This window comes from Bos grunniens, chromosome 24 (assembly GCF_055505025.1).
Source record: "Bos grunniens cultivar Pamir isolate PY7600 chromosome 24, Bosgru_T2T1.0, whole genome shotgun sequence".
NCBI classification, from domain to species: Eukaryota; Metazoa; Chordata; class Mammalia; order Artiodactyla; family Bovidae; genus Bos; species Bos grunniens.
Window position 1 is genome coordinate 21968375 of NC_141188.1, and position 18779 is coordinate 21987153.

Sequence of the window (18779 nt, forward strand, 5' to 3'; positions counted from 1 at the left end):
ACGCCCTTTTACTGATATTTGCATGAACTCCTCAATTTACTCACCTGTTAATTATTCTTCTGTGGACAATTTTTAAAATTATAATTCGCTCTGCACAGTCTTTTAGGAACTCTGACATTCGCTGTTTTAAAACTGGTTTCATTTCATGTTTTGCAATTGCCTTGAGGTGATCCCATGAAGCTTTGCATCGTCTCTCCATCTGACATAAATTATCCTGAAGTTGATCAAAGTCAACCTGAAAATCAGAGAGAGAACATTACAAATGTGCTGAAATAACCGGACATCAACCTGACCCAGGAAACCGAACTGCCTCCGGGAAGAAACAAACATCAAAACCCAATTTACATCTTGAAATACAAATGTATTTACGGCCTAAAAATTATCCACATGTGTATTTGTCATTATCTCTACATCAAATTATTTAGTGATAAAACTTCTCCAAATGAACTCAGTACAAGTGTCACTTTTTTTTTCCATATTTGGAAAGAAATATTAAGAAAGTCTTTGGGAACTGTAAATTAAAACATGATATCAATGAACCCTAGTACAAGATGAACTGAGCAGATGTCTCATAAAATTTTTCAGAGCTCTCTTATTCTTTAGATATTTCACTTGAGGTTAGAGGAATTCACCAAACTCAGACATGGATGGTCTTAATATGTTAGGGCCAGTTAAGGGGCAGCCAGCTTCTCTTCACCATTATCATTTTTACACTGTATGACAAATTATTTATCCATTCATTCCCTCATTCAAACAACACTCAGGGAGAAGCGAGGAGTGCATGCCAGTCCCCACCTCCCGCCCCCAGGTATGAGGAAGACAAAGATGCAGAAAGAGACCAGCTTGCTGTTCCCCAGGAGGCTCACCATGCGGACAGGTGATCACTGAGCACATACACTACCCATCAGGCCTGTGTGTCCGGGTGAGAGTCAGTGTGTGGTCCACCCCCATCTGTTAGCAGATGCAAACCATGTGTGCAAAGAACACATGTGACGGAGCATTCACTTTGCTCTTCGGGGAAGTGGGACCAGTTTGTATTGACTGAAGTGAACTGAGATGAGGCTTTCTAAAGGAATGTTTTGATGGAATTTCTAGTCTAAAAATTATGGGAATCAGAGAGTTATCCATGAGGTAAATACACTGAAGGATATTTAATGGAGGGAGATGTGAGAGAGAAAAGAAATTGAGAAGACTAGGAGCGGGAGGAAGAACTAGACAGACCAGTGAGCTGAAGGGAGGCGACAGAGGAGGCTGGAGAGTGAGAGAGGGACAGGGCGAGGGGCCAGCAAATGGGGGTCAGGAGGAGAAAGAGGAAGTGTGGATAGGTGAGCCGCCATCGCTCAGATGCTGCGACTGTGGTCACGAGAGCAGGGCCTGGAGGTGAGTGCCCAAAAGGACCGGCTGGAGTGACCTCAGCCCTCCAGCCCCACCCTGAGAAAGACAATGGCCAAGTCAAGAAAGGCTGATCCTGTGAGATGTGTCACGAGACAGGATGAAGATGTGCTGAGCAAAGGGGATGTCCAGGGGGTCAGGCACGACAGCACACGTCATGCATTTCTTGGGTACTATGGGTGCCGAAGCAGAAGGCAAGCTGAGGCAGAGGCTGGGGATTCAGGTAGCACTGGGGGTCGTGGGACATTGAGAAAAATCATTTGCCTGAAAACAAAGGGATTTGGGATCCAGATTAGAAAAGGCTACATTTTCCTATGATACAGTGGAGCTGAGAAAAAAATCTGACATGTTACTGAAAGAAAAAGAAATGCAGCCTTAGAAAAGAAGGACTGACTAGTTCAAAGAGGAAGTCTACAAAGGGATCCAGATGACCTGAGATCAACACATAATATCGAAGAAGTCTAGGAGGTGTGAAGCCAGGAGAAGGCAATGGCATCCCACTCCAGTACTCTTGCCTGGAAAATTCCATGGACGGAGGAGCCTGGTAGGCTGCAGTCCATGGGGTGGCTAAGAGTCGGATACGATTGAGCGACTTCACTTTCACTTTTCACTTTAATGCATTGGAGAAGGAAATGGCAACCCACTCCAGTGTTCTTGCCTGGAGAATCCCAGGGACGGGGGAGCCTGGTGGGCTGCCATCTATGGGGTCACACAGAGTCGGACACAACTGAAGCGACTTAGCAGCAGCAGCAGCAGCAGGAGGTTTGAAGCCAGTTGTAACCTGTCTAATCATTTGCACCTGGCAGCAACTTTGAGCCACAATATTTTTAATAACGTTAATAAATTCAATAATTTCAGTTCAGCTCAGAATGTACTGAGTCCTTGGTCTAACAGGTGATGCCTGTCCAACACTGCAGTGGGCACAGAGTGGGTGAACAGACACCAACATGAGAGAGAGTTTTCAAGGAAGAGAATCCACTGTGAGCCTTTAAAAGCAGGGAAAGCAACCTCACTGCCAATAGAAAGCAGACGGGGAGCCGCTGACCAAAAGCTGTTTGAAGAGGGAGATTAATGGAGCATCTTTTGAGGAGAGCTGCAAGGCTGCCTCCCGAGAAGGTGATGGCACCCCACTCCAGTCCTCTTGCCTGGAGAATCCCAGGGACAGAGGAGCCTGGTGGGCTGCAGTCTATGGGGGAGCACAGAGTTGGACACGTCTGAAGTGACTTAGCAGCAGCAGCAGCAAGGCTGCCTCAGCTGGCTGCCTGCTGCACTGATGGCACCACCGTGATCTGAGCCTTCACACTACTTCATGGCCTCAGATCCTATTACTGGCCCCACTTCCTGGGGTAGAAACTGTTGCACAGAAAGGTTAAGGAACTTGCGAGAGGCCACACAGCTGGGAGGTGGTAGAGCTGGCATTTGAACCCAAATATCTCTGGCTCCAGAGTCTAAGTTTGTAACAATCAGGTCTTAAGTCTAGGTTTGTCCCTAAAATATCCCACCCCAGGCAGAGAGCTGGCCTGGCCTTCTGTTGCAAGCAGGAAGTCATTGCCAGGAAGCCCTCTCCTGACAACAGGCCCAAACGGGCCACTTTCCATGTGTACGAGGACACAGAGCTGTGCTGTGAGGCAGTCAGATCTTATCAAGTGAGTCTGGGCTGGAGCAGGGCAACTCAGGGACAAGAGCCAGGGCTGCAGAAGGGACGGCATGAGGAAAACACACAGTGTGTCAAATTGTTTGACACTCACGCCTTCAAAATGTAAAGCCAGCAATCCTTCCCTTTGAATGTGAGCCAGCTTTAGTGACTTGGTTCTAATGAAGAGAAAGTAAAAGCTAGTTCATAAAAAGGGACGAGCACCTGCATGGAGCTCTGTGCGCTCTATCCAGATCACATACTTTGGGAAAGACCATCTGCTATGTCATGAAGACACTCAAGGAGCCCTGGGCGAGGCCCACATGGGAGGAAACTGAGTCTTCTCTCTAAGAACCAGCAGGGGAGTGAACCACCATGGGGAAAACTTCTCCAGCCCCAGCTGAGCTTTCAGATGATGGCAGCCTCAGTTGAAATGTTGACTGAAACTCCAGAAGAGAATCGGAGACACAACCATTCATGAAATGTTTCTTATTGTCTATTATGGGTTGAAATGTGTCACGCCAAGATTCATATGTTGAAGTCCCAAGCCCCAGTATATCAGAATGTGACTTGATTAAGAAATAGGGTCATTACAGATGTAATTAACTGAATTAGGATGAGGTCACGCTGGAGTAGGGTGGACCCCTAGTCCAATATGACTGGTATCCTTACAAGAAGTGGACATCTGGATGCAGACACACAAGGAGAACATCATGTGAAGGTAAAGGAAGAGGCTGGGGTGATTTCCAGGAGAGAGATATGGCACACATTTCTCTTTCAAGAGCAACTTACCCTGCCAACAACTTGATCTCAGATTTCTGGCCTCTAGAATGGTGGAACAAATTATTTCTGTTTTCCTAAGTCACCTAGTTTGTGGTGCTTTGTCACAACAACCCTAAGAAACTAATACATTGTCCTAAGCCATTAGCTTTGGGGGTTATTTGTTACTCAGCTGTAGATAACTAACACAAGGGAGAGCCTGCACTGACACCTGCCTTCACTTCTGGAGCTGTGAGGTCAGGTCAGTGAGCACTTGTCACTATTTCTCTTTGAAAGGTAACCTGACTTGTCAGCACTGCACAAGCCTGTGAGGCCTCAACCTCTCTAGGAGCAGCCAGAGCTATGCCCATCTCTACTTACTTCCCCCAAAGCCCTGGTGGGACAAAGTTTTCCTCCAGACACTAGAGTTACCTGCTCCTTGTGGGGTTGCAATGATGACCCCCAAAGCAACACGTCAGGGGATGGAATGAATCCTGATGTAGGCTGTGTACCTGTCTACACAGAAGGTGCCCCTCAATGTCTCCCAACTTTGAGAGTAAAAGCTAAAAAGTGGTGGTAGGGGCCCTCTTGGCCTCCTGTTTGAAGTCACAAGGACTTGGGTCAATAGTCATCCTTCAGAATTGCCAAGGTTAACAGGGAGAAGCGACCCACAGTTCTGGCTTGTGTAGTCAGGTTTTAAACAAGGAAAGGCCTGAAACGGGGGGCCAGTCTAGTGCAGGGGGCCTAAGCCAGGGCAATTCTTGGCACAAGCAGTCTCCACCCAGTAGAAGGCCCTGGAAAGAACAAAGGACTAGACGTAAAAAGGAAACTGACTTATTCTGGAAATGGGGATCCAGAGGCCAGGAAGACTTCACCTCAAGAATTACTCCTAACAGTCTTCTGAGAAGGTGTTCATGGGGGGATGTCAGAGCAGCAACTAGAAGACCCCTGTTGGGACATTCAGAGGGGCTTTTTGCCTTGGTTAGAATGCTGAAGTAATATTTCTAAAGACTTCAGAACAGGGCTTGGCACAGAGTAAATATGGTGAGAGTGCCTATGAAATAGAAAAGGCTGTCTACTCTGAGTTGCAAGACTGCTGGTCATGCCTGTTTCTGCTTCAAGGAAGGACTACCCATCATGCTGGCTCAGCGCACCCTGCTCAGTGGATCTGGCAGCTGCCAGCTAGGGGAAGGTGAAGGAGGGTCCCAGGCTGCAGGTCCCCAAGAGCCAGCTCTGATGGGGAAGACAGAGAAAGGAGAGCTCCCTGAAGGGGAGCTTAGCAAAGCCTTTCCCCCTTCCTGCCCACCACAGTCTCTCTGATGATCATGTGTGCATGCTCAGTCACTTCAGTTGTGTCCGACTCTTTGTGACCCTATGGACTGTAGCCCGCCAGGCCCCTTTGTCCATGGGACTCTCTAAGCAAGAATACTGGAGTGGGTTGCCATTTCCTTCTCCAGGAGATCCTCCTGACGCTGGGATTGAACACACATATGTGACTAGTGTCTCCTGTATTGCAGGCAGATTCTTTACCCACTGAGCCACCTGGGAAGCCCTCCTACAACCATACTAGACTCCAGTGAGTCCCAGAGCTAAATGCAGTTTGGCCAGGTTGTCTTTCTGCGAGTTTTCCCACACAGGCCTGGCTCCTGTGTCCTACTGAAGACCCTCCCTTCGAGTTCCCTGTTGCTTTCAAGACCCTCACATCTCCCGGTTCTGCTGTATTTGGGATCCTTCTGTGGTTATTTGGCTGCAATAATGCTCCTGCAGCGGGGGCAGCTGGTTGTCCAGCTCTCACCACTAAACCAAAGTTCATGAAGATTTTAACTCTGCGCTAAGCTTAAGAGACTGCAGCTAAGGGGCCAATGCTATACACTGTTTACAGCCCCATAAAACTGTTCCCTTGGTGTAAGATCACAGGCATGGCCAACCTGTGAGGGGTAGGGGGCCAGGCGTGCCCTTAGTTCCCTGGCTCCACACCTCAATGCAGGGCCCTATGGAAGTTTTAGGGGGGCCAAAGTGCATCTTTTGGACATTTTTGTCACCTAAAACCAGCTGGGTGGTTTCTCTGCTCTGGAGAAGCCAGCCTGGTGAGTACGGCGGCTGACCAGGGGACGTGGGGTTGGGACTGACTGGGAACGGCAGGCTTGCCTCACATACCTCAGCAGGAAAGAATCTGACAGAGAACCAGAGATGGGAAAGTGATCTCAAAAGTCCATTAGAAACGGCAGGAGGTGAGGTTTATTCACAGACTCTAGAGCAGGTGGTGCAAGCAGCATGTGGGCGTTTCGGTTAACAGGGCCTTCCCTCTGCAGAAATGGCGGGTGCAGACCCCCAGCTCTGGGGGAGAGGGGCCCCACCTGCCCCGCCGTGGCCCGCACGTACCTTGGCTGACCTGGTGACGGCCCCGATCTCCGAGTACAGGTCCGAGCTGTCCGGGAAGTTCTCCACCACCATGGTGCACACGTGGTGGAGAAGCGACTGCTTGTGCACTGTGTCTTTGACTTCTGGAACCTTCTCGAGGTAGCTTAACTCAAACGCTTTGGCCTATTTGGGCAACATAACATAAGAGAATGGAAGAACAAGCTTTTTTCTTTTTCTAGTTGGAGGATAATTGCTTTACAATGTTGTTTTGGTTTCTGCCATACAACAGTGTGAGTCAGCTATAAGTAGACATATGTGCCTCCCTGTGAACCGCCCTCCCACCCCCGCACCCCATCCCACCCCTCTAGGTCGTCACAGAGCGCCAACTCGAGCTCCCCGTGTTATACAGCTACTTCCCACGTTGTTATTTATTTTACACATGGCAATGTCTGTGTTTAAAAGCTACCCTCTCTATCTGTCCTACCCCCTTCTTCCCCTGATGTTCTCTGTTTGCCCTCATCAAAAAAAAATCTATAAACAGTAAGTGCTGGAGAGGATGTGGAGAACAAGTGTTATGCAGGCTCTTAGAAAGGTACAAATGGTTAGAATTAACACCCTCTTGGAGACTGAAGAATCTCAGGCCACATGCTTCAACGTCCTTAGCGGACCACACAAGCACCAGCCACCCTGATAGTGAAATGAGCCTCCAGCCCTTCCTGACCATGGCCGTCAGCCATGGGCTAGGGCTCTGCTCCTAAATCAGGGTGCTGGGTGTGGGGTTTCTGCCATGTAGGCAGCCACAACTTCCCTAATCCCTTCCCTGCTGGGGATTTTCTACTTCCTGGCTAAAGATAGGCCAGTTTTTTGTTTAAGTGTGTTTACAATGTGTACGGGTACAAATATTTAAGTAATAAGCTCAGGGAGAAAAAGAAGAAAACTGTAGAAGAAAACATTTCCAAAGTCAATTGTGAGAGGAGCCAACCTTCCTAAGGAATAATGTGCTTATTTTTTTACATTTTCTTATTTACAGCAAGATACAGGCTTGAATAAATAGGCCCCGATATTTTAAGGACAAAACCTCTAAATTTTCACCAAAAAACAACATCAGTGAAAATTGTTCAACTGTGCCTCAGAAGATCAGTGATCCACCAGCAAGGAGAGGGAGGGGATTCTGTGACCAGGGAGGTAGGAGGAAAAGGATGGGGAGACTTACATTAGTTCCATTTAGAAAGTTCCCAATGGCTAAGAGAGTAGACAGGATAAAGCCCAAGGTTTTATTGTTCTCCAACTGGTCTATTCCTTCCTTCAGGTCCATAAGTGGTTCTGCCACTTCCTTTCAATTAAAAAAAAATTAGAAGATGATAGAGTGCGCACTTTGGCTTTACTTCATCCTTTCACATTTTTGTACAAGGTCATAACCAGTGGCGTCCTCCCAGTGTAAGGCAATCCCATGTGACTGGCACATGCTTCCAGGTACGGAAAAGGGCAGAAAGGTGACAGGAGAAAGTCTGGCCCCAAAGTCTCTTCAGTGGAGACTAGGTGGGTCCCTGTGGCTCACAGGAGCTTGGCTAGGTGTCTTCCCCTTTTTCTGCCCGTCTCCCAAGCTCTCTCCTGACTATGGCTGATGGCTACAGAACTCATCCTTCACATGTCCCTTCAGTGTCTGAATCACAGTCTTCCTCTTTGTCTTTCTCCTCCCAGGCAGGTGACACTGGAAACCGGCATCACTGTCGCAGGACCCAGGTCTCCTAATGTCTACTCAAGGTACCCTGTGGCTGGCCACCTCTTGGCCTGGGTTGCTTTCTAGAAGACCACCATCCTCATGACTCCCACCGCCTTCCTAACTCCCAGTCTCTCGAATGTGTAGCCTGTCCTATAACCTCGTGGCCTCGGTCTCTCTTTCCCTCTGTCCTACTGTTTCATAACAGCCCCCCACCTCAGCGTCCTCACTGAGGCTCTCCCTGAGCACGGACCCCAAAACCAGCAGCTTGGGCTTCATTCATTCCAGCCTTACTTCTGCTCAGCAGGCCCTACCAGTCCCCAGCCAAGGCTGACTTGATGACCAGTTTTCTCCATGAAGTTACTTCACTTTGCTACAGAAAATCACCCGAACATGCCGACTGGTTTTGCAACCAAGTTACCTTAGCCCCTCTAGACTTCATCCCTGTCCAATTCGGGAATGAAGTCAAACACAGCAGTTTCTCCTGAAACACCCTAAGCCAAGAGGTGGCTTAGCGGGTGGTGGTTCAGGCCAACAGGTGGCCAGCCACAGGGTGTCTAGAGGAGACATTAGGAGACCTGGGTCCTGGGACAGTGATGCCAGTTTCCAGTGTCACCTGCCTGGGAGGAGAAAGACAAAGAGGAAGACTGTGGTTCAGACGCTGAAGGAACATGTGAAGGATGAGTTCTGTAGGCATCAGCCGTGGTCAGGAGAGAGCTGACTAACACACTGCTACCTGTGTGGCCCTCAGTAAGGAACGTACTCGTCCTTTACAGAAAGAGGAAGATCACACAGCCTCTCCACCTGCCCCGGGCACTTCTCACTCAAGCTCACCTCCAGCTCGCCGTGCACCCTCCTTGGTTCTCTCCATTGATTTCTTCTGCTTGGTCTGCAAAAACACCTCGTGCCAGACCAGAGAGGATGCCTGCTTCTTCTACTTTCTACTAGGATGAGTCTTCCCTGCCTTCACTATCAAAAACCCTCTCCTTCTACGCTCCTTCCAAACTCTTGCAATCTGTCCATCTCAGGTTTTCTACTGAGAGCCTCTCTCAGAGGAGCTCAATGACCTGCTAATTACCACAGTCAACGGCAGTGAGGTGACCATCATCAGACAGAAGGATTACAAGTCACTTTCCATACTGTGTTTTTCTGTATTTTCTACATTGAGCATATAGAGTCAGAAAAACATTTAATAGTTGTTTTTGTTTTTTTTTTAACCAGTCAAGTATCTGAGGCTGGTGTCAGGCAGACACTTTAGAATAACCCCTCAATGGTATAGGCTGTTCAACACTCAGGGTATACATGTCCCCAGCACCATCAACTCACCCTTCAAACCCTGCCTCAGGAATACTACTTCACTACGTTCACCACTAAAAAAATGGACTTTCTCTACCCTGGGGACATAAGACTGGCTGCCTTGCTTCCTAAGTGCTTACCTTTTCTGTAGTTTCATAATCCATTTTGAATGCCCAGAGGTGGAGTCGTGCTGAGAGCTCACTGATGGAAGACAGTGTCAGGAGGAACTGCTCTGCGCTGCCCAGGGGCACCTCAGGGTTGGCCAGCTGTGCTTCCTGAATCTTCTGCTTCTCCTCTTCTGTGGGAATCATGGTTAGAATTTTCTGGAAAGATGGAAAGATAGCGTATACTCTTAGTGATGGACCCTGTGATGTTTCCAAATTCATATGGTAATTTTCCAGCCAGGTAGGAGAGATACTCTGTTGTCAGGGCTCTTATCATAAACAGGCATTACATACAAATAAACTTTTGAGAAGAGAAGCCCTATGTAGCATCTAAATTCACATTCAATGGTTTTAACATTCCATCTCTCTCTAAATCTCCAGTTTCATAAGCAACTTCCCCAAATTTCCTGAATCTTGTACATGAAGAACATTCCAGGCAAGAAAGGGATGGGAGACAAGAGAAAGGTGAAAGAATAAAAGATTAGACACCAGCTCCCTGTACCTTAAATAAAGTGAAACACGTTAAGAACATACACTTCCTCTCATGGATTAATTTTGGATCTTACAAAAATAAATCATTTCCAAAGAACTCAGATTAACTTTTGTACCACAGATCATACTATAATTTTAATTGTTTTAAATATTCCAAATGTATTTCAAGTTTTATATAGAAATTACAACATTTTAACTTATTTAACTTATATGCAGAGTACATCATGAGAAACGCTGGGCTGGAGGAAGTACAAGCTGGAATCAAGATTGCCGGGAGAAATATCAATAACCTCAGATATGCAGATGACACCACCCTTATGGCAGAAAGTGAAGAACTAAAGAGCCTTTTGATGAAAGTGAAAGAGGAGAGTGAAAAGTTGGCTTAAAGCTCAACATTCAGAAAATTAAGATCGTGGCATCTGGTCCCATCACTTCATGGCAAATAGATGGGGAAACTGGAAACAGTGGCTGACTTCATTTTTCTGGGCTCCAAAATCACTGCAGATGGTGACTGTAGCCATGAAATTAAAAGACGCTTACTCCTTGGAAGGAAAGTTATGACCAACCTAGACAGCATATTCAAAAGCAGAGACATTACTTTGTCAACAAAGGTCCATCTAGTCAAGGCTATGGTTTTTCCAGTGGTCATGTATAGATGTGAGAGTTGGAGTATAAAGAAAGCTGAGCGCCTAAGAATTGATGCTTTTGAACTGTGGTGTTGGAGAAGATTCTTGAGAGTTCCTTGGACTGCAAGGAGATCCAACCAGTCCATCCTAAAGGAGATCAGTCCTGGGTGTTCACTGGAAGGACTGATGTTGAAGCTGAAGCTCCAATACTTTGGCCACCTGATGTGAAGAGCTGATTCATCTGAAAAGACCCTGATGCTCGGAAAGATTGAGGGCAGGGGGAGAAGGGGACGTCAGAGGATGAGATGGCTGGATGGCATCACCGACTCGATGGACATGGGTTTGGGTGGACTTCTGGAGTTGGTGATGCACAGGGAGGTCTGGCATGCTGTAGTTCACGGGATCGAAAAGAGTTGGACACAACTGAGCGACTGAACTGAACATCAAACTCAAGTCTGATTAAGGAACAAACGATGATGGTCCTTACAAAGAGCGATACTTACCTACTAATGGAAACAGTTTCACTTCCTGCTTCTATTTGTTTCTGGTAAAAGTCACTTTTGGAAGACAGAGGAAGCAAACAGGTGTCAGAAGGATCATGATTCTTATAGGTTCAAATTCCTCAGTGATTACAGTTTTAATGAAGGTCAAAATTCCCATCATGTGACACTGCACATGCAACATTATTAAACAGAAGGTGTCATTATTTTTCTCTCATTTAACAAATGAGAATATCAAAGCAAAGAAATACACACTGCACCATGCTTTTTAGTAACTTACATTAATTCATTAATTCTAAGCAGCTTTAGTTACTGCTCAACAATAGCAAACCTCTGGATTAGGTGTGGGAAGGAGTTCCAGTTCTGGGAGACATGGGTAAGCACTGTCCCACTGAATGAAACTACATGCCCTGGACAGTAGTCAAGGGGCAGCTATTTGAAGACTTTAAAATAAAATCAACAGTAGCAGGTGGACAGAGGTAAAAAAGACCAGAACTGGAAGTTCAGCTGAACTGGTAATGAGTTGACCATTTTCCCTCTGGTATTCCCCAACCTGGGATCAGGCAGCCAAAGTCTGGAAGAGGGTATCAGGGGCAGACAGAGAGCTCCAGGGGAGGCTTCGAGTTCTTTCTCCGGGTGTGGGAAAGGGTCTCCGAGTGGTGACAGCAGGGTTTGCAGGTCCAAAATCTCACGTGAAGGGAAACTTCCTCTCCTATCAGTGGAGCTGTGGCCCCAAGAGGTGGGGCCAACCCCTTTTGCTCTTCTTCTCCACCCTCGCTTGGCTTAGCCCCAGACAAGGGCACAGTGATAGCAAGTGTGTGGCAAAGTGAGGTAACTAAAGTCCCAGCTTTACTAAAAAGGAAGGCCCCAGAAACCCGGAAAGCAATGGGGAGGTCATGAAAAATGAAGAGCCTGCCAAGCAAGGGCACAAAGTGGTTTCAGAACTTCTGAGCTTCTCCCTGAACTGCTCATGTGTGAATCTGACCTTCAACAGCAGGTCAGAGGCTTTGAGACCTGAACTGGACTTTGAAAACTGAGCTGACACTGAGACCATAGTCTGCAGAAGGTAGGTCAGAATCTGTGGCCTGAACTCAAATAGGTGATGGAACAATTCTCAAATTCATTTTATGAGATTAGAATGAGCCCGATAAAAAAAAAAAAAAAACTCAACAAATACAAGAAAACTCCAGACCAATATCTTGATGAACCAGATGTAAAAAACCCTTAACAAAATATTTTAGAGTATATAACTAAATTTTAAGATATATAAATCTATTGCTATATTTTATATAGCAATATATTTTAAAATAATCTCAAGGTTCGCTCAATATGAAAAAAAATCAATCAATGCAATTAATCTACCAGATTAACAGTGTGAACAAGAAAATTCACACAGTCATTTCAATTGATGCAAAGAAATTTTGATAAAACTCAATTTCCATTCACAACCAAAAACTCAGAAACCTCTAATAGAAGAAATTTTTCCCACTTGACAGGTGACATTAATGAAAAAAAAACCACAACTCATTTCATACTTCATGGTGACAGAGAGAATGTTTTCCCTCTAAGATGTGGAACAAGACAAGGTGTCTACTCTCCATTCTTATTTAACATTGTGTAGAAATCCTGCTGAGGTACATACAATTTCAGAAATACATACAGATTGGAAAGGAAAGGATAAAACTGTCCGCATCCCAGAGGGCATAATGGTCCACATAGAAAATTTTGAGGACTCTACAAAACAGCTTAGTGAGTAAACAATGTTGCATGATACAAGGTCAGTATACAGAAAATCCATTTTATTTCTGTACATTACTAAAGTGTAATTACAAACAAAATTTTTTTAAAAACAGTGTTTATAATGAAATACTTAGGGATGAATCTAACAAAGTATGTGTAGAATGTGCCTGTGGAAAGTAGAAATGCTGATGAAAGCAATCAAAGATGAACTAAGTAAACAGGGGATGAACTGTGTTCACAGACTGAGAGACTCAGCATAGTTAAGATGTTAGTCTTCCCAAAACTGATATATAAATTTAGCTCAATTCCAATCAAAATAGTATGATTTTTTGTGGATATAGACAAGCTGCTTTTAAAAATTTTACAGCAAGGCAGAGGACCAAAATAGTCAATCCCAAATAATTCTGGAAAAGGATACCCTTGAAGGAGTCACAAAGACCTACCACAAAGCTGCAGTATTAAGACAGTGTGGCGTGGGCTTCAGGGCAGCATAGATACATAGATTGGTGGGAGAAAACAGGGCGTCCAGCAATAGACTACACAGACACGGCCCAGGGATTCTGACCAAGGTGTGAAGGCCGTCAATAGACAAATGGCAGTGTTTTCAACAAATGGTGTTGGGCCAACTGGAATCCATATGCAAAAAGCGAACCTCAGCTGAAACCTACCTTCTAGATAAAGTGTTAGTTGCTCAGTCGTGTCTGACTCTTTGCAACCCCATGGACTGTAGGCCACTAGGCTCCTCTGTCTATGGAACTCCCTAGGCAAGAATACTAGACTGGATAGCCATTTCCTCCTCCAGGGGATCTTCTTGACCCAGGGATCAAACTCAGGTCTCCTGTATTGCAGGCAGATTCTTTACCATCTGAGCCACCAGGGAAGCCCTTCTAGATAAGTTAACCTCCAGAAAACTAGATAACTTCTAGTTAACTAGATAAATTAATTTCTAGATAACACTATCTTCTAGATAAGTTAACTCAAAAGGGATCACAGCTATCAAAATAAAGGTAACACTACAAAACTTTTTGAAGGAAACACAGGAGAAAATCTTTGTGATCCAGGTTACACAGTGAACTCCAAGGCATGATAACAAAAAAGAATAAGTTAATAAATTAACCTTGATTCAAATTAAACACTTTTTCTCTGTGAAAGACACTGTTAAGAGAATGAAAAGACAAGTTACAGTTCCTCAAAAGATTAAACACAGAGTTATCATATGCCCCAGTGATTCCATTTGTATTTACCCTGGAAAAATCAAAACTTATGTTCACACTAAAACTTGTACTTGAGTATTTGTAGTAGCTTTATTCATAACTGCTAAGAACTGGATGAAGCTGAACACTCTTCAATGGGCAAAGAGATGAAGAGTCAGTGGTGCATCCCTACAATGCAATGATACTCAGCAACAAAAAGGAATCAACTGCAGATACAAACTGCAACTTGGATGAATCACAAAGGCATCGATCATGCTGAGTGGAAGAAGTCATTCTCAAAAGGTTACTCACTATATGACTCCATGTATGTAACATTCTTGAAAAGCCAAAACCACAGTGATGAGTATAGATTCTTGGTTACCAGGGGCTAGGTGGGTTAGGGGTGTGACTGGAAAGAGCACAAGAGCTTTTTCAGCAGATGGGACTATTTTGAATCTTGACTACAGTGGTCACAGCAGGAATTTATATGTTTTAAACTGGGCTTCCCTGGTGGCTCAGAGGGTAAAGAATCCGCCTGCAATGCAGAAGACCTAGGTTCAATCCCTGGGTCAGGAAGATTTCCCTGGAGAAGGAAATAGCTACCTACTCCAGTATTATTACCTGGAAAATCTCAGGGACAGAGGAGCTGGGTGGACTAGAGTCACTGGGGGTGCAAAGAGTCGGACATGACTAAGAGACTAAGCACTAAGACTCAATAGATCTGGACTCCCCTAAAGTCAATTTTCAGCTCAGTTCAATTCATTTGCTCAGTCATGTCCGACTCTTTGCGACCCTATGGACTGCAGCACACCAAGCCTCCCTGTCCATCACCAAAACCTGGAGTTTACCCAAACTCATGTCCATTGAGTCGGTGATGCCATCCAACCATCTCATCCTCTGTTGGCCCCTTCTCCTCCCGCCTTCAATCTTTCCCAGCATCAGGGGCTTTTCCAATGAGTCAGTTCTTCGCATCAGGTGGCCAAAGTTTTGGAGTTTCAGCTTCAGCATCAGTCCTTCCAATGAATATTAAGGGCTGATTTCCTCTAGGATGTACTGGTTGGATTGCCTTGCTGTCCAAGGGACTCGCAAGAGTCTTCTCCAACACCACAGTTCAAAAGCATCATGTGTTTGGCACTCAGGCAATGGCACCCCCCTCCAGTACTCTTGCCTGGAAAATTCCATGGACGGAGGAGCCTGGTAGGCTGCAGTCCATGGGATCACTGAGAGTCGGACACGACTGAGTGACTTCACTTTCACTTTTCACTTTCATGCATTGGAGAAGGAAATGGCAACCCACTCCAGTGTTCTTGCCTGGAGAATCCCAGGGTCGGCGGAGCCTGGTGGGCTGCCGCCTATGGCGCACAGAGTCGGACACGACTGAAGTGACTTAAGCAGCAGCAGCAGCTTTCTTTATAGTCCAACTCTTATATCTATACATGACCACTGGAAAAACCATAGCCTTGACTAGACAGACCTTTGTTGGCAAAGTAATGTCTCTGCTTTTGAATATGCTGTCTAGGTTGGTCATAACTTTTCTTCCAAGGAGCAAGCGTCTTTTAATTTCATGGCTGCCGTCACCATCTGCAATGATTTTGGAGCCCAAGAAAATAAAGCCTCTCACTGTTTCCATTGTTTCCACATCTATTTGCTATGAAGTGATGGGACCAGATGTCATGATCTTTTGAGCTTTAAGCCAACTTTTTCACTCTCTTTCACTTTCTTTAAGAGGCTCTTCTTTACTTTCTGCCATAAGGGTGGTGTCATCTGCATATCTGAGGTTATTGATATTTCTCCTGGCAATCTTGATTCCAGCGTGTGCTTCATCCAGCTCAGCATTTCTCATGATGTACTCTGCATATAAGTTAAATAAGCAGGGTGACAATATACAACCTTGACGTACTCCTTTGCCAATTTGGAACCAGTCTGTTGTTCCATGTCTAACGTGCTTCCTGAACTGCATACAGATTTGTCAGGAGCCAGGTCAGGTGGTGTGGTATTCCTATCTCTTTCAGAATTTTCCACAGTTCATTGTGATCCACACAAAGTCAATTTTACTCCATATTAATTCAAAAAATTAAAAACAACAAGAGACCAGACACTTGACATCATAATCAGCAAAGGTGCAGACATTTACACAGTCATGCCTTAGGATGTATCTAGGTGGAAGAGTAGTTGTCCTGGGCTCATCAATGTTATCAGAGAGGGCGGCCTCAGGAGGTTATCAGAAGCCAGTGACACCAAACTGTACTGAAGACGTGTTTGGGGTGGGGTCAGAGTGAGGTCACAGGTGGTGAGCTCTAGATACTTCTTTTTCCAACATCCTCTCTATCATGCCCCAAACACAGATTAAGTGGTGGAATGGAGCACTGGGGAGATGCTCAGCCCATTGCCGACCCACAGGCTGATGCTATTGATCCCACCTGCCGACACAGATGACACTTCAAAAAGACCAAAACAATCCAAGCAGATGCCGCTTATTTCAAAACATCCAGCATTTAAACTAGTTTTCAAAAGGGAAACTCAATGAAGAATTTGTATTTTAATTTTCTTAATGTTCAAGTTGTTTTAAGCATGTACAAGGATTCCAAAACACAAAGTTGTCAACATTTTTCCCCTTCTTCAGAAGGCATTTTCATGTGATGAGTTTTGTTGCCTTTTTCCTTTGGGAAAGTAATCAAACACTCTTACTTTTGTTTTTCACTTCTCTGACTAATTTAAACCATTTGTTCACTGTTGAAGATTTATGAGGTTGCCATCTGCCAGTTAATTTTACTTTTTGTTTTTTTTTACACATCACTGACAATAAAAATAGTCATAAGACGGGGGACAGCAGGTCAAAGCTACCTTGTACAAGGTGACGCTCCCATTTTTCCATGAGCAGATCATAACAGAATGAGCATTCCTTTAATCTGCTCTTTACCATGTCAGTAGATTTACTGATGACCCTGTGATGATCATCTGGTTTCACAAGAAGAAAAACATCAAACAAGACCATGACATAATAATCTCGGTGGTTTTTTGCTTTCTCCCAGACAGTGTTTCTCTAGCACTGCTTTAAGTATGTTTGCTTCTGTATCGGAAAATCTTATTTCAGAGGAAAATGCCTAAGTCTTATTTTTTATGGACCCAAATATTCTGGGGTTTGGCCATCTCATTCACCTGCAGATGAGACCATAATAAGTAATCATCATGCCTTGTGAATTCTGAACAGAACCCTGGCTATGATTCTGGGTAAGTATCTAAAAGCAAAAAGTTGGAGCTGTTATGGCCGAGGCTGGATGGTTTGCAACCTGCCATCCCATGAGATAATGGCTTTCCTTCATGCACAGAGTCTCATAGAGAATTAAAAAAAAAAAAAACTTCTCAAGGTTAAAGGTTAACTTCTCAAGGTTCTCTTTCGATGGTATCTTCTTTCATTCTTGTGACAACTTGGTGAGGCAGGTAAGGCAGAATAATGCAGCAAATTTGAAGATGAAGATGTGGTGCCTGAAGTCAAGCTGGATCAACTGAGGCAGAGCTGGAGACCCACTCAGGGGCTCCTCCTACTTTCCAGCACCACCTCCACGTTCATGGCACTTCCACAAACTACCAGTGTGGCTAAGGTGCCCAACTGTCAGGACATTCTGGTTCCTGGGCCTGCAGACCCCACTGACTGGCTCCTGCACTCAGGTTCAACTGTGTGTTCCTGGACCCACAGACAGGGTCCCCCAACACAAACTGCTTGAAAAGATGCTGCAGTTTTGTACAGGCAGCCAAAGGGAATATCTGTTTCTAGGATGCCTGGCAGTCAAGCAGTGTCAACTTAAATGTCGTTTGGGACCATTCAATTGTGTTAACCCTCTGAGTAGACACAAATGCTACAAAAATGAGAAAAGCAAGGAAGAACAAGAAAACCCTCTTTCAGTTCAGTCGATGAGTCTTGTCTGACTCTTTGTGACCCCCTGGACTGCAGCACACCAGGCTTCCATGTCCATCACCAACTCCTGAAGCTTACTCAAACTCATGCCCATTGAGTCAGTGATGCCATCTAACCATCTCGTCCTCTGTCATCCCCTTCTCCTTCCACCTTCAATCTTTCCCAGCATCAGGGGCTCTTCAAATGAGTCAGTTCTTCACATCAGGTGGCCAAAGTATTGGAGCTTTAGCTTCAGCATCAGTCCTTCCAATGAATATTCAGGACTGATTTCCTTTAGGATGGATCTCCTTGTAATCCAAGGAACTCTCAAGAGTCTTCTCCAACACCACAATTCAAAAGCGTCAATTCGTCGGCACTCATCTTTCTTTATGGTCCAACTCACACATCCATACGTGACTACTGGAAAAACCACAGCTTTGACTAGATGGACCTTTGTCGGCAAAGTATGATGCCTCACGGACATTTTACATGGGAAAATATCGTTAATGCAACTTAGGGATGGGCCCCAATCATATTCTAAAATTTAATACTTGTATGAAGAACAACTTTCTTAATGAAGTTAGTCAATTACTCCTGTGGGTTTTCATGATGAGTCAGATACACAACATGGAGTTGCCAAGCAGGATGTCAGTGAATACATCCTAATCACGTCTGGGGACACAGAGGTTTCATACAACTCCATTAGGCCATGGTGCCATGCTACAGAGCAGATGGTTTAGCACAAGGCCCTTGGGTGTAAGCTGGAAATCATTAGTGAAGATCTGTGAGGACATGACTTCCATCTCTTCTCAGCCCTGATGTAACTTCTGAACAACAAGGCTAGACAGTAAGCTCTGGGAGACTGACTCTGCACAGGATGGACACCCTCTCTGCCCCCGAGGGCCCCTAGATCGGTGGTCACAGGCAGCAGGTAACAACTGGGAGGGCCTGGGTTACGGGTTCCCCACGAGGACTGGTTTCTGCTGGACTCTTATCAGCTACAACCGA

The 18779-nt window shown here is 45.3% G+C and overlaps 1 protein-coding gene across 18 annotated transcripts in view; it reads right to left on the reverse strand.

Annotated features, from left to right (window-relative positions):
* FHOD3 (formin homology 2 domain containing 3) overlaps window positions 1-18779 on the reverse strand; it is a 523276-nt gene that overhangs the window by 33568 nt on the left and 470929 nt on the right. For all 18 annotated transcript variants that reach the window (XM_086372649.1, XM_086372648.1, XM_086372647.1 and 15 more), the window contains 4 exons: window positions 9302-9484; window positions 7359-7478; window positions 6167-6328; window positions 45-235 (listed from right to left, as the gene is read on the reverse strand). In XM_086372649.1, the coding sequence (XP_086228775.1) occupies window positions 45-235; window positions 6167-6328; window positions 7359-7478; window positions 9302-9484 (656 nt within the window). The remainder of the gene's footprint in view (window positions 1-44; window positions 236-6166; window positions 6329-7358; window positions 7479-9301; window positions 9485-18779) is intronic.